We start from the raw sequence: 13,962 nt of genomic DNA, 5'->3' as shown, positions 1-13,962 counted from the left end.
CCTCCTCCTCTCTTCTTCTTCTTCTCCTTCTCCTTCTCTTCTTCTCCTCCCTCCTCCTCCCCTCCTCCTCCTTCTCTTCTTCTTCTTCTTCCTCCTCCTCCTCCTTCTCTTCTTCTTCTTCTCCTCCTCCTCCTCCTCCTCCTCCTCCTCCTCCTCCTCCTCCTCCTCCTCCTCCTCCTTCTTCTTCTTCTTCCCTGCCATCAAGGTCAGGTCTTCGAGTTTACCCTGAGCACATTTGTCTGGACACGAGAACGGAAAGCTGCAATTTTAGCTGAAAACAGGATGTGGGATGCAGTGGTGGGCAGATCATTAACCAAGGTCTGTTTTCTGCTTGCAGGCGTCAAGGAAAGAAACATTTAAGATCTCCAAAATAGCTTGGGCTGACCAAGGGGAAGGTGGACATTTTGTAGAAGCATGGAGGGGTGTGTGAGAGGGGGACATTTTAGAGAGTTTGTGATACCGTCACTCTCAAATCCATGAAAAGTTTCGCAAGAGAACCATGGAGCTTCCTAATCCAGGGTCTCCAACCTTGGCCACTTTAAGACTTGTGGACTTCAACTCCCAGAGTTCCTCAGCCAGCAAACCACCTAATCCAGGGGTCTCCAACCTTGGCCACTTTAAGACTTGTGGACTTCAACTCCCAGAGTTCCAGACCTCTGGGAGTTGAAGTCCACAAGTCTTAAAGTAGCCAAGGTTGAGACCCTGACCTAATCCACGAGGGCCATTCTCATTGGCTGAGCCTTTGGAATTAGGGCCTTCCTGAGTGGGCCACCAGGTTGACCTTGCAATTCCAGGAGACCACAAGTTCAGGCTGATCCTCCACCATTCTCTTAGAAACATCTTAGTACGTAATATTATTATAGGGTTGGTCACAGGACCAGCCAGATGTTGAGACTGGTTTGGCCTTTAGGTCTACCTCTGGAGTCCTTCCAATGGACCTGGGAGATCCAGATGGGGTTGTGTGATGGGGTTAAAGGTCTCGCCGCAGGATTTAAGCTGTTCCTAGTCAAGCTGCCTTCTGCAATTGACGGGTGATGAAATGGTCAATGCCAGCAGTGTTCCACCCATCCAGATGTTGTTATTAAGGCTGGTTGCACAGGTAGCCAGGTGTTCAGACTGGATTTGACCCTTTGGTCTACCTCTCGAGCCCTGGCCAAGGACCTGAGATAAGCAGATATGACTGTTTGATGGATTGTCACAGAGTGTCAGCTGTTCCGAGTCAAGTTGCCTTTTGCAATTGACCGACAGGAAATTTGTCAATGCAGACAGTGTTCAAGGGATGCTCCCAATATTTTGGGACGGCATCCAAGGCGCTATCACCATTGATCCTACCTTTGCTTCCTTTTGTGACTTTGTCCAGTTCTTTCTCTTCTCTTCTGCTGTCTGTAGATACAGGTAGACTTCAACTTATGACTCCAACTGAGCCAACATTTCCGTTGTTAAGTGAGACCTTTGTTAAGTGAGTTTAGCCCCTTTTTATGACTTTTCTTGCCACAATTGTTAAGAGAATCACTGCAGTTACTCACACGGTTGTTAAGTGAATCTGGCTTCCACGATGGCTTTGCTGATCAGACGGTCGCAAAAGGGGATCATGTAACTCTGGGAAGCTGCACCCGTCATAAATATGAGTCAGTTGCCAATTGCCTGAATTTGGTCATGTGATCATGGAGATATTGCACCACTCATCAGCGCAAAAAGTAGTCCTAAGTCCCCTTTTTCAGGGCCGTTATAACTTTGAACGGTCACTAAATGAACAGCTGTAAGTCAAGGACTACCTGTACTGTCGTGTCTACCACCAAGATTTTTTAAAAAAATATCATCGCAGGAAATAATCACCATTGCAGGCAGTCCTCAACTTATGACCATATTTGACCCAAAATTTCCTTTGCCAAGTGAGAACAGTTGTTAAGTGAATTCCCCCATCTCCAATGAACAACCTTTCTTGCCATCATTGTTAAGTGAACCCCTGCAGTCGTTAAGTAAGTAACCCGGTCATTAAGCAAACCCTGCTTCCCCCATTGGCTTTGTTCGCAAAAGGGGATCACATGTGACCCCCGGGACACGGCAACCGTCATAAATACGAGTCAATTGCCAAGCATCTGAATTTTGATCACATGAACACGGGGATGATGGAACGGTCGTTAAGTGTGAAAAGCGGTCCTGGGTCCCTTTTTTCAGTGCCGCTGTAACTTTGGTCACTAAATGAACCGTTGTAAGTCGAGGACTATCTGTATTGTTATTGCCCCCGAATGAATAATATCTCAGTCTTTATCGGTTGAGTGTTGATCCTCGTCATTCTGAGAATCCCAGTTCTGGTCTTTGACTCAACTCAACAACCAAAATAATTTACAAAGGAAACCCCAAATACCTCGATTGCGGTCGTAAGTTGAGGACTGCCCGTAAATCAAAGCTGTTAATTTCCGGGCAATAATTCGAGGTTGTGCGGCGTTGTTGCAGTTGTCGCTTGTGGCATTTTGGTTTTTAGAGTCGCAGGCAGGTTGCAAGATGAATCCAACAGGTTTAAGAAACACCTGCAACGATTCCAGCATTGAAGTTCAGAAATTTCATGCAATGCAACAATCCTGCCCACATCACAGCCTGTCGGGTGTCATCTTTCTGTCATTTTCTTTGATTGACGGCTTGTTGTTCCTCCAAAAATTGAAAACGGGCACCCTTAGCCCTCACCATGTTCCCCCACATCGATGTCTCCCTCCCCTCATCCATCCCATGGGATCATAAAACCAAAATTCAGATTATGCCACCGCTTGCGAAAGGAGTTCTTTTTTTAAAAAATGCAACAAAAAGAGAAACTTTTTGCGAAGAAAAAGCAGGGTTTTTTTACTTTGGAAGCGGGAAAATATTCCTTGAAACGTTGGCTCTGGACCTGGAAGGTTCTGATCTGCGTTAACAGACTCATCTACCATAAAGAAAAAGGGAAAAAAAACATTCTCTCCCTCAAAAAATTAACCAATTTTCTTTTATTATCTCATAAGCTGCTGCTTGTTACAGTCCAGCTTGCAACATGACTTTCAAAAAGTGGACACAGGCTGTAAATTACATTACTTTATGTGATCATAAAATAAATGAGGCTGTGGAGGTTTTTATTTTATTTATTTCTCTCTGCCAAAGGCTTGGGAAGTTGGCTCACAGGGGCTAAAAAAATCCCTCTGTCCGTGCAGATAAAGGTTTATCCCAGAGATAGGTGCCGTATTGTCTAGCTTCGACAGCCAAATCAGAAGGTAGAACAGGCTGGAAAAAATGTGAGAAAAAGAAGATTTGGCTTCTTAAACTGGATTAAATCCAGCCAGAGAACAGGATAGCAAATTAAATGTTTTGCTATCTAGTCTTCCAGAAGAATGTTTGGCTATATGGTCTCTATTCACCAAATGGTCATCACCTGGTGACGTCCTTTCCACATTTATTGTTCTATCGCTGTGCACCAGAAAGGGTTAAACAGAAGGCCGCTTATTTCGGGATTGTCTATTGCTAATAACCCGCAAATAATTTCCAAATGGGGTCTGTAAAATTCTGCCTTTTTCTTATGGAGCTGCAAATACTTGGAAAATCCTTTTTTTAAAAAAAAAAAATAGCCATATCACTAGCAACAGCAAAAGCGTTTAGACTTATACATCGCTATATAGTGCTTTCCAGCCCTCTCTAAGTGGTTTACAGAGCCAGCCTCTTGCCCCCAACAATCTGGGTCTTCCTTTTACCCGCCTTGGGAGGATGGGAGGCCGAGTCAACCTTTAACCTGATGAGATTCGAACTGCCAAATTACAGGCAGCGGGCAGCCAACAGAAGTAGCCTGCAGTACTGCACTCTGACCACTGCGCCACCGAGGCTCTTAGTAATAAGCTTTTGGCTTATTTAATCTTTTGCCTCTAGGGGTGGACGGAGGCAGGGGAGGTGGCCGAAATGCTGTGGACAACAGCAGCAGCCTAAACTGGAAATAACCCATGGGAATTTTCCTATGAGAAAGGCGGGAAAGAAAGAGAGGGAGGGAGGGAGGGAGGGAGGGAGGGAGGGAGAAAGGAAGGAAGGAAGGAAGGAAGGAAGGAAGGAAGGAAGGAAGAAGGAAGGAAGGAAGGAAGGAAGGAAGGAAGGAAGGAAGGAAGGAAAGAAAGAAAGAAAGGGGAAGGAAGGGAAGAATGAAAGAAAAAGGAGAGAAGGACACAGGAAAAGGGGAAGGAAGGAAAAAGGGGAGGAGGAAGGGAAAGAGGAAGGAAGAAGAAAAAGAGAGAAGTACAGATAAAGGGGAAGGAGAGAAGGAAAAGGGGGAGGGGAGGAAGGAAGACGGAAAGAAAAAAAGGAAAGAAAGGCAGAGGAAAGGGAAGAAGAAGTAAAAAGGGAAGGAAGGAAGGAAGGACAGAAAAAGGAGAGAAGAGCAGAGGAAAAGGAGGAGGGAGGGAGGGAGGAAAGAGGTGGGAATGAGGAGAAGGAAGGAAGAAAAGAAAGAAGGAAGAAAAGGGAAAGGGAGGGAGGAAGCTCGGCTTGTGTTTCGGAGATCTCAAGAGAGCCAACGGTTCACCCTGATTGATTGACTGATGACCTATGTCAGGGCTGACCCTGAGTGACCACATAGATAGCCCTGTCCACCTTCTCCTGGAAGGGCTGCCCTCATCCTGACCCATCAACTCTCCTAAAAACGGCCGCCATCAGCCCTTCCGCCTCCTCTTTCCTGCCACCATTCTACTGTCATGGACCCTTGCAAAGAGCTGGGCCTTCACATCCGGTGTCTGAAATAGTAGCCCTTGACTTACAACAGTTCATTTAGTGACTGTTTTAAGTGATGACGGCGCTGAACAAGAGGAGTCGTGACCATTTTTCACGCTTACGACCGTTGCCACATCCCCCACGAGTCACGTGATCAAAATTCAGACGCCTCGGCCGCTGATCCTCATATATTTATGGCCGTTGACACGTCCCCTTTTGCAAACTCCCCCCCCAATGGGGGAGCCACATTCACTTAACAACCGTGTGGCTAATTTAACAACTGTAATGATTCGCTTAACAACGGTGGCGAGAAAGGTTGTAAAATGGGGCAAAACTCAACAGTCGTCACACTGAGCAATGGACATTTTGCGTTCAATTGTGGTCGTAAGTCCAGGGGTACCTGTAATTTGAACCCAGTCAGTTGTACCTCAAGTAAAATGCTAACCATACAACAACACGACCCTCCCCATTTCACATACACACACATACACACACACACACACGTACACACACACACACCAGGGAGGTTGCTGTAGACAAATATGAAATATCGATTCTGAAACTCATCCATGCATTTAACTTTCTATCTTTCAGGCCTTCCGGCTGTGTTTGTCACAATCTGGGCAACGCTTCGAGCGACGTTAGCAGACACCGAGTAAGTCCCGAGTTTGTTCCATGTGAATTTCTTTCTTTCTTTCTTTCTTTTTTTCTTTCAAGCTTATCTGACTTTGAATCCTGTGGTAAACGTTTTATTTTTTTATTTCTGCACAAAATCAAGAAGTCAATAAAAAAAAAACACGAGACACTATAAACATGGAACAGAAATAATTTGACAAAGATAGATGGAGGTAAAAGATAGATGGGTGACTGATAGATCGATGGATGGAAGGATGGACGGACGGACAGACAGATAGACAGACACGGATGGATGGATGTGATAGAAATGATAGGTAGGTAAGATGAATGGATGGATAGATAGATGATAGATAGATAGATAAATGATTGCTAGATAAATATATAGATACAATAAAGATAGAAGATAAGAGACAGAGAGATAATAGATGCAGACAAACCGGTAATAGAGATGACTGGATGGATGGATGGATGGATGGATGGATGGATGGATGGATGGATGGAAGGATGAAGGATAGAAAATATAGGTCAGGGGTCTTCAAACTTGACTGCTTTAAGACTCATAGACTTCAGTTCCCAGAATTCCTCCTCCAGTCACGTTAGCTCAGGAATTCTGGGAGTTGAAGTCCACAAGTCTTAAACTTGCCAAGTTTGAAGACCCTTGTGATAGGTGGTTGTGACCCTTGTGATAGATGGTTAGATATTTGCCAAATTATTTTATTCATATATTATACACACACACACACACATATGCATACTCCGTGTATAGATATCTATACATCTATATGTATATATATATCAAACTAATAGACTTGCATCTCTAAAGAGTTGTAAACTTGGTTTCCCTCTGATACTGTTTTAAATATGTTTTTCTCCTTTGCCGAAATAAGCGTGAGTGTGTGTGACTGCCTGTCTGATTGGAAAAAATAATAATTGGCGCTGAAGGATATTTTTAATCCCAGAGTGCCATATGATTTGTTTTGCTAATAGCCACAATAACCACAACATTTTTATTCCTCGTGAACCCAGCTGGGCCATTTATTACCTCCTTTATATAAATTCATATATATATATATCAAATTTAGCAACCCATGCTAAAAAAAAATACAGCCAAGAGAATGTTTTAATACCAGTGGAATGAACAAAAGCTAGTGTTGTTGTTTTTTTTTCAAATCTGGCAACTTTAAGATGTGTGGACTTCAACTCCCAGAATTCCCAGCTAGACTTCAACTCCAAGAATTCCCAGCCAGACTTCAACTCCAAGAATTTTGGGAGTTGAAATCCACACATCTTAAAGTTGCCAGGTTTGTAAAACATTCTTAAAAGCCAACCTGTTTAGATCTGTACTTCCCGAAATAGACAAACCTTACTCTTTATTTATCTCCACTTCCTGGTTGTTTTTTAAGGTAGACTACTCCTTTACCTGGAGGCTCAACCTCTCACAAATTTGCTTTCCTGGCCATGTGTGGGGATGATTTCCACAAGTCTTTTGATATATGAAGGTTATAGAAGTTCTTGAAAACAGTTCCTAGAGCCGAAAGCTACCTACTTTACAACAAAATCAGATGCATGAAGCGGTTTTGTCAGGGTGTCTGTCCTCTTTTCTTGACAGATGCTGGGATTTAAGCGCCAGGTATTTCAAGTGGTTTGTCCAGGTGCCTATCCTCACGGCCGTGTTGGTGAGTTGGAGCCAAGGAGGAGTCTGGGAAGGGGAAAAGGGGAGAAATCAACAGGCAGGGTTCAAAAAAGTCAAGAATGGCGGACAGGGTTTTACAGGGAAAGCCGTGTCTAGTTTTTACAGACCTTGCCTGTCATTTAAATCAGAATTTCTCAATCTCAGAATGTTTTAAGAGGGGAGGATTCCAACTCCCAGAATCCCCCAGCCAGGATGCTTTAAGAGGGGAGGACTCCAACTCCCAGAATCCCCCACCCAGGATGCTTTAAGAGGGAGGACTCCAACTCCCAGAATCCCCCTGCCGGGATGCTTTAAGAGGAGGACTCCAACTCCCAGAATCCCCACCCAGGATGCTTTAAGAGGAGGACTCCAACTCCCAGAATCCCCACCCAGGATGCTTTAAGAGGAGAGGACTCCAACTCCCAGAATCCCCCAGCCAGGTTGCTTTAAGAGGGGTGGACTCCAACTCCCAGAATCCCCCAGCCAGGATGCTTTAAGAGGAGGACTCCAACTCCCAGAATCCCCCTGCCGGGATGCTTTAAGAGGGGAGGACTCCAACTCCCAGAATCCCCCACCCAGGATGCTTTAAGAGGGGAGGACTCCAACTCCCAGAATCCCCCAACCAGCCATGCTTTGAGAGGGAAAGATTCCAATTCCTGGAATACCTCAGGCAGAACATAAAATCCTAGGGCTGGAAGGGATCCGAGAGGTCATCTACTCCAACCCTCAAGGCAGGAGGCCTTTTACAGGTAGTCTTCAACTTACGTCCGCATTTGATCCAAACATTTCTGCTGCTAAGCCAAACTGTTGTTCAGTGATTTTTTTAACCCCGTTTTGCCACCTTGCTTGCCACAGTCATTAAGCGAATTACTGCTGTGTTTAAAAGTGAGTATCATGGTCGTTAAATGAATCTGGCTGTCCCCCTTGATGTTGATCATCAGAAAGACAGTCATAAATACGAGTCAGTTGCCAAGCATCCCAAATTTTGCTCACGTTGACTCTGGGGATACTGTAATGGCCGTAAGTGTGAAAAACGGTCCCTTCAGTCGCTAAACAAACGGCCGTATGTCGAGGACTCCCTCTAGGCCATCCCGTTCAAGTAGAATTATCCACTTTATTTCGGAAACCTCCAGCCAAATTCGTACAATTGGTGAGAAATCGCAGCTCTTGAGAGAGATCTATCATCCCCAGACTGCAAGGCACAATTAACTGACACACACAGACACAGACACACAGACACACAACCCCGTGGCATGAATGAAGCCACCCCAATCCCTTGGGGGCTGGGGGTCTGCAGACGTCAAATCAAAGCCATTCTCGGCTTCCTTCGGACGTGGGGAAGACAACATTGGCGGAAAACTGAGCCGGGCTTCCCGGCCTGGAGAATTTATTTTCAGCAAAACAAACCCAACGTCCACGCTGGGCAAACCATTGTTTTGTGGTCAGTGGACCGTAAATGGAAAGATTTTTTTCAGGGCTGGCGCTTGACCAGTAGTCTCCGGCCAGCTTCTTCCATTCTCATCCCTCCAGGATGTCTGGGTGGTCCATCAAACGGTGGGGGGTGAGGGGGCGGCAGGATAACTGGAATAGCCTGCGGTTAGACCTCAAACCAGGTTAGGGAGCGAGCGAGCGATGCCCTTGGTTTTTGCAACGCCCTGCAGCGCCCTTCTGAAGGCTTCTGTGCCCAGTGCCCCCTCCCCACAAAATTAACCCTCCGGGTGGGTTTGATTGGAGTGCAGTTTCTATTTTTTTTCCTCGCTGCAATGGGAGAGAGGGAATAGGAAGTAGGTGTGTAATTTTAAATATATATATTTAAAAATGTGGCGTAGGTTTTAGAGATGCTAATTGCCCAAAGGGGCACTTTTATTGGTATTAAATTATCTCTCCTTCCCTTCATGTTCCTCCCTCCTTTTCCTCCCTCTCCTTTTTTCTTTCTTACTCCTTTTTCTTCCTTCTCTCTTCTCCTCCTCTTTCTTGTCCTTCTTCTCCTTCTCTTTGTCTTTCTGCATTCTTTTTCCTTCCCTCCTCCTTCTTCTCCTTCCTTTTCTTCTTTCCTCCTTTTTCCCTCTTCTTCCTTTTTCTTTCTCCTTCTCTTTCTTCTCCTTGCTCCTTCATCCTTTCCCCTCCTTCTTCTCCTTCTCCTTCTTCTTTCTCTTCCTTCTCCTTCTTTTATCCGTCTCTTTCTCTCCTCGTCCACTTCTCCTCCTCTTCGTTGTTCACCTTCTTCTCTTTCTCCTTCCTTTCCTCCTCCTTCTCTTCCTCCTCCTTTTCCTTCTCTTTTCCCTTCCATTTCTTCTTCCTTCCCTTTGTCCCCTTCCTTCCTTCCTTCCTTTGTCCCCTTCTCTTTCCCTTCCTTCCTTTTGTCTTCCAGGCAAATTTTATCCTGTTTATCAAAATCATCAGGGTCCTTGCAACCAAGCTCCGAGAAACAAACGCTGGGAGATGTGATACCAGACAACAATATCGGTAAGGAGAGAATTATTCCCCTCTCTCCATGGGGGGGATTCCTCCCAGCCAGAGTGGAGTAACGAAACGGGGGGTAAAGAGGGGAGGATTCACTTTCAGGAAGAGCCCATAGAAAACTGAGGGTCCCATTATCCAATGCCAGGAGAAGGAAAGGAAAGGAAAGGAAAGAGGGAGGGAGGGAGGAAAGGAACAGGAAGGAAAAAGAGATAAAAGGGAAGGAAGGAAGGGAAGGGAAGGAAGGAAGGAAAGGAAAGGAAAGGAAAGGAAAGGAAAGGAAAGGAAAGGAAAGGAAAGGAAAGGAGGGAGGGAGGGAAGGAAAGGAACAGGAAGGAAAAAGAGATAAAAGGAAGGGAAGGGAAGGAAGGGAAGGGAAGGAAGAAAGGAAAGGAAAGGAAAGGAAAGGAAAGGAAAGGAAAGGAAAGGAAAGGAAAGGAAAGGAAAGGAAAGGAAAGGAAAGGAGGAAAGGAACAGGAAGGAAAAGGAGATGAAAGGGAAGGGAAGGAAGGAAGGAAAGGAAAAGGAAAGGAAAGGAAAGGAAAGGAGGGAGGGAGGAAAGGAACAGGAAGGAAAAGGAGATGAAAGGGAAGGGAAGGAAGGAAAGGAAAGGAAAGGAAAGGAAAGGAAAGGAAAGGAAAGGAAAGGAAAGGAAAGGAAAGGAAAGGAAAGGAAAAGAAAGGAGGGAGGGAGGAAAGGAACAGGAAGGAAAAGGAGATGAAAGGGAAGGGAAGGAAAGGAAAGGAAAGGAAAGGAACAGAAAGGAAAAAGAGATAAAAGGAAAGGGAAGGGAAGGAAAGGAAAGAAGGAAAAGGAAAGGAAAGGAAAGGAAAGGAAAGGAGGGAGGGAGGAAAGGAACAGGAAGGAAAAGGAGATGAAAGGGAAGGAAGGGAAGGGAAGGAAAGGAAAGGAAAGGGAAGGAAAGGAAAGGAAAGGAAAGGAACAGAAAGGAAAAAGAGATAAAAGGAAAGGAAAGGGAAGGAAAGGAAAGAAGGAAAAGGAGAGGAAAGGAAAGGAAAGGAAAGGAAAGGAAAGGAAAGGAAAGGAAAGGAAAGGAAAGGAAAGGAAAGGAAAGGAAAGGAAAGGAAAGGAAAGGAAAGGAAAGGAAAGGAAAGGAAAGGAGGGAGGGAGGGAGGGAGGAAAGGAACAGGAAGGAAAAGGAGATGAAAGGAAAGGAAAGAAGGAAAGGGAAGGAAAGAAGGAAAGGGAAGGAAAGAAGGAAAGGAAGGAAAAGAAAGAGGGAGGGTGGAAAGGAATGGAACGTAAAAGGAGATGAAAGGAAAGAAAAAGGAGGGGAAAGGAAAGAGGGAGGGAGGGAAGGAACAGAAAAGGAGGAAAGGAGAGGGAAAGGAAAGGAAAGGGAAGGGAAGGGAAGGAAAGGAAAGGAAAGAAGGAGGGTGAAAGAAACAGAACGTAAAAGGTGATGAAAGGAAAGGAAAAGGGATGGGAATAGGGGAGAGGAAGTGAGATAGGGAGGAACGGGGAGGTAAAGGAACATGGGAATAAGGGAAAGGAAGGGAGGGAGGGGAATGGGAAGAAGAAAGGGAGAAGGAATGAAGGGTTAGAAAGAAGGAAAGTGAAGAGGAAGAGACGAAGGCGGAAGGAAGGAAGAGGAAGAGGAAGAAAGGGGAAGGAGAGAGGAGGAAGGAGACCCGTGCAACAGCTGCCTATCGGCCCCATGACCCAAAGAAGTGAAATCCTGCAGGCAGACAACCACATCTGGGCCCCTCCGCCAGCTGTGCCCCAGGGGGAGCCTCCTCTGGCTGCAAACGAGGCGGACAAGGAGGCGGAAGAGACACGTTCAGCCGAGTCTCGCCGAATCTGGAGGCAATTAGCAAAGGGGGCACCGGGGGGCCGTGGGGGCTGTGGGGAGGGGGGGCCCTCCCTCCCCTCCTCTGGCATCGGCCGTCTTGATGTCCCGGCTTGGAAAAACACCCCTGCAACCTCCCAGCCGCTTCCAAACCGACATTTGTAGCAACCCTCCAAGAGGTGAAATAAATCTCGGAGGACATTAATGATAGGCTGAGAACGAAACTTTTGAGGTTTTGCAAAGCCGGGCCAAGCCTCCCCGCTGGTCTCGCCTGCTTTGAATTAAAATACTTGCTTTCCAAATTCACATTCTCCCCACCCCAAACCCCCGCTTTCTTCTCCTCCCCCTGAATGTCGAATCAAGCTGTGCCAGTTTGAAAAACTTGTCCTTTTTTTTTTTTTTTTTGCTTTTTCCTCTGCCAGCCTCACCCTGTGGGGGGACGATGTGCCACGTCCTGCAGCACCGTTCGGGGTTTCCGGTCTTCTCTTGCAGAGGAGGGCGGGCGAGCGAGCGAACAAGGGACTTTACGGGCGGTCCTTGAGTTACGACTGCCGTTGGAGGTGGAATTTCCCTTGTTAAAGCGGCTGATTTGACACCGGTGAAACACCTGGGTTTCTGTAGTCATTAAGTGAAACATGATGTTGCCAAGGAAATCGGAACTCCTTCTCCTCCTCTTCTTTTTCCTCTCCTCGTCCTCCCCTTCCTCTTCTCTGCAAACCCCAATCCCTTCTAGCACGGATGATGTTACCTAGTTCGGTCGTGAGACGTCTGCAAGGAAACCCCCTCAGCTCAGAGAGTAGCAAGGACTCCTTCAGTCCCCCTTCTCCTTCTCTCCTTCCTCCTTCTCTTCTTTTTCCTCTCCTCCTCCTCCTCCCTCCAAATCCCACTCCCTTCTAGCACGGATGATGTTACCTAGTTCGGTCATGAGACGTCTGCAAGGAAACCACCCAGCTCAGAGAGCACCAAGGACCCCCTCAATTCAACCCTGAGCTACAAAGATTCTCTTCTATCTATTATTATTTATCGTCTTTTCTCTTCGTCTCCTTCTCTGCAGGAAACTGTTGAAATCCACCCTGGTCCTCATGCCATTATTCGGGGTCCATTATATCGTCTTTATGGCTATGCCGTACACGGACGTTTCCGGAATCCTCTGGCAAATCCAGATGCACTATGAAATGCTGTTTAACTCCTTCCAGGTTGGCTCAACCTCTGTCCTTTCTTCAGAAGGGATTTAAACTTCAGTTTAAGATTTAGGAAAAGGGTGAAAATGCAACGAAGTGATTTTTCCAGCCATGGGGTCCGTCCATGGCTTGGACTTCAACTCCCATAATCCCCACCCAGCTGAGAGGCTTCTGGTTGGACTTTTGCAGGCTAGAACAGACGCTTCACAAGAGTTATGGAGAATTCATTATTAACAATATCAAATAGAAAGTTAAAAATTTAAACCCTAATTATCATAGCTTTTATTAAATTTAATATTAAATTAATTCTTAAATTTTAATGTCCATTGTTAATTATTATCCCTCTCTGAAGTCAAATCAGATTTTATGTAATTTCACTGTTGAGGACCATCTGCTCAATCTCAATTCCCCTGGAAAAGGTTTTGCCCCATTTTATGACCTTTCTGGCCACAGTCGTTAAGTGAATCACTGCAGTCATCAAGTTAGCCATACAGTTGTTAAGCGAATCTGGCTTCTCCAATTAGGCTTTGCTCGTCAGAAGGTCGCAAAAGGGGATCACATGACCCAGGAGACAGTGCAACTGTCGTAAGTACGAGTCAGTTGCCAAACATTTGGATTCATGATCATTTGACCATGAGGAAGCTGCAATGTGTGAAACACAGTCGTATGTCCCTTTTTTCAGTGATGTTGTAACTGAGGAGTCAATAAATGAACCGTTATAAGTCAAGGACTATCTGTATATTAAGTCACCCAGCCCTTTGTGGATTGGGTCAGCCATAAGAGGCCTCCAAACTGTAGCCTAAAAACTACTCGTGATATCAATCAAAGAAATCAATTTTATTCCTTTTTTTTTTCTTCTTAGGGATTTTTCGTTGCAATTATCTACTGCTTTTGTAATGGGAGGTGAGTGTCCCCATCTGCACAATCTCTTGGCTCAGAGTGACTGGAGGGGGAGGGGGGAAAAGAAAGGGAAGGGAAAGGAAGGGAAGAGGAGGGAAGGGAAGGAAAGAGGAGGGAAGAGAAGAAAGGGAAGGAAAAAGGAGGGAAGAAAGGAAAGAGGAGGGAAGGGAAGGAAATGAAGGGAAGGAAGGGAAGGAAGGGGAAGGGAAGACAGGAGGAGGGAAGAAAGGAAAGGAAAGAGGAGGGAAGGAAAAGGAAAGAGGAGGGAAAGGAAGAAAGGAAAGGAAAAAGGAGGGAAGGAAAAGGAAAGAGGAGGGAAGGGAAGAAAGGAAAGGAAAAAGGAGGGAAGGAAAAGGAAAGAGGAGGGAAAGGAAAGGAAAGAGGAGGGAAAGGAAGAAAGGAAAGGAAAGAGGAGGGAAGGGAAGGGAAGGAAAGGAAGGAAATGAAGGGAAGGAAAGGGGAAGGGAAGACAGGAGGGAAGGGAAGGAAGGGAAGGAAAGGGAAGGGAAGGGAAGGGGAAGGAAGACAGGAGGGAAGGAAAGGAAACTGGAAGGGAAGGAAGGGAACGGAAGGGGAAGGGAAGACAGGAG

At 45.9% G+C, this 13,962-nt stretch overlaps 1 protein-coding gene across 1 annotated transcript in view; it reads left to right on the top strand.

The window, feature by feature from the left end:
• Positions 1 to 13,962, top strand: part of PTH1R (parathyroid hormone 1 receptor) — an 82,024-nt gene that overhangs the window by 64,351 nt on the left and 3,711 nt on the right. Inside the window, 5 exon segments of the mRNA XM_087918160.1 lie at positions 5,308 to 5,368; positions 6,959 to 7,025; positions 9,393 to 9,487; positions 12,346 to 12,487; positions 13,335 to 13,379. Coding sequence (XP_087774286.1) covers positions 5,308 to 5,368; positions 6,959 to 7,025; positions 9,393 to 9,487; positions 12,346 to 12,487; positions 13,335 to 13,379 — 410 coding nt within the window.

This window comes from Pseudonaja textilis, chromosome Z (genome assembly GCF_049901715.1).
Source record: "Pseudonaja textilis isolate UNSWEBS1 chromosome Z, rPseTex1.2, whole genome shotgun sequence".
NCBI lineage: Eukaryota > Metazoa > Chordata > Lepidosauria > Squamata > Elapidae > Pseudonaja > Pseudonaja textilis.
The sequence above is the reverse complement of the archived record's forward strand: the minus strand, read 5'-3'. Positions and strand labels throughout refer to the sequence as shown.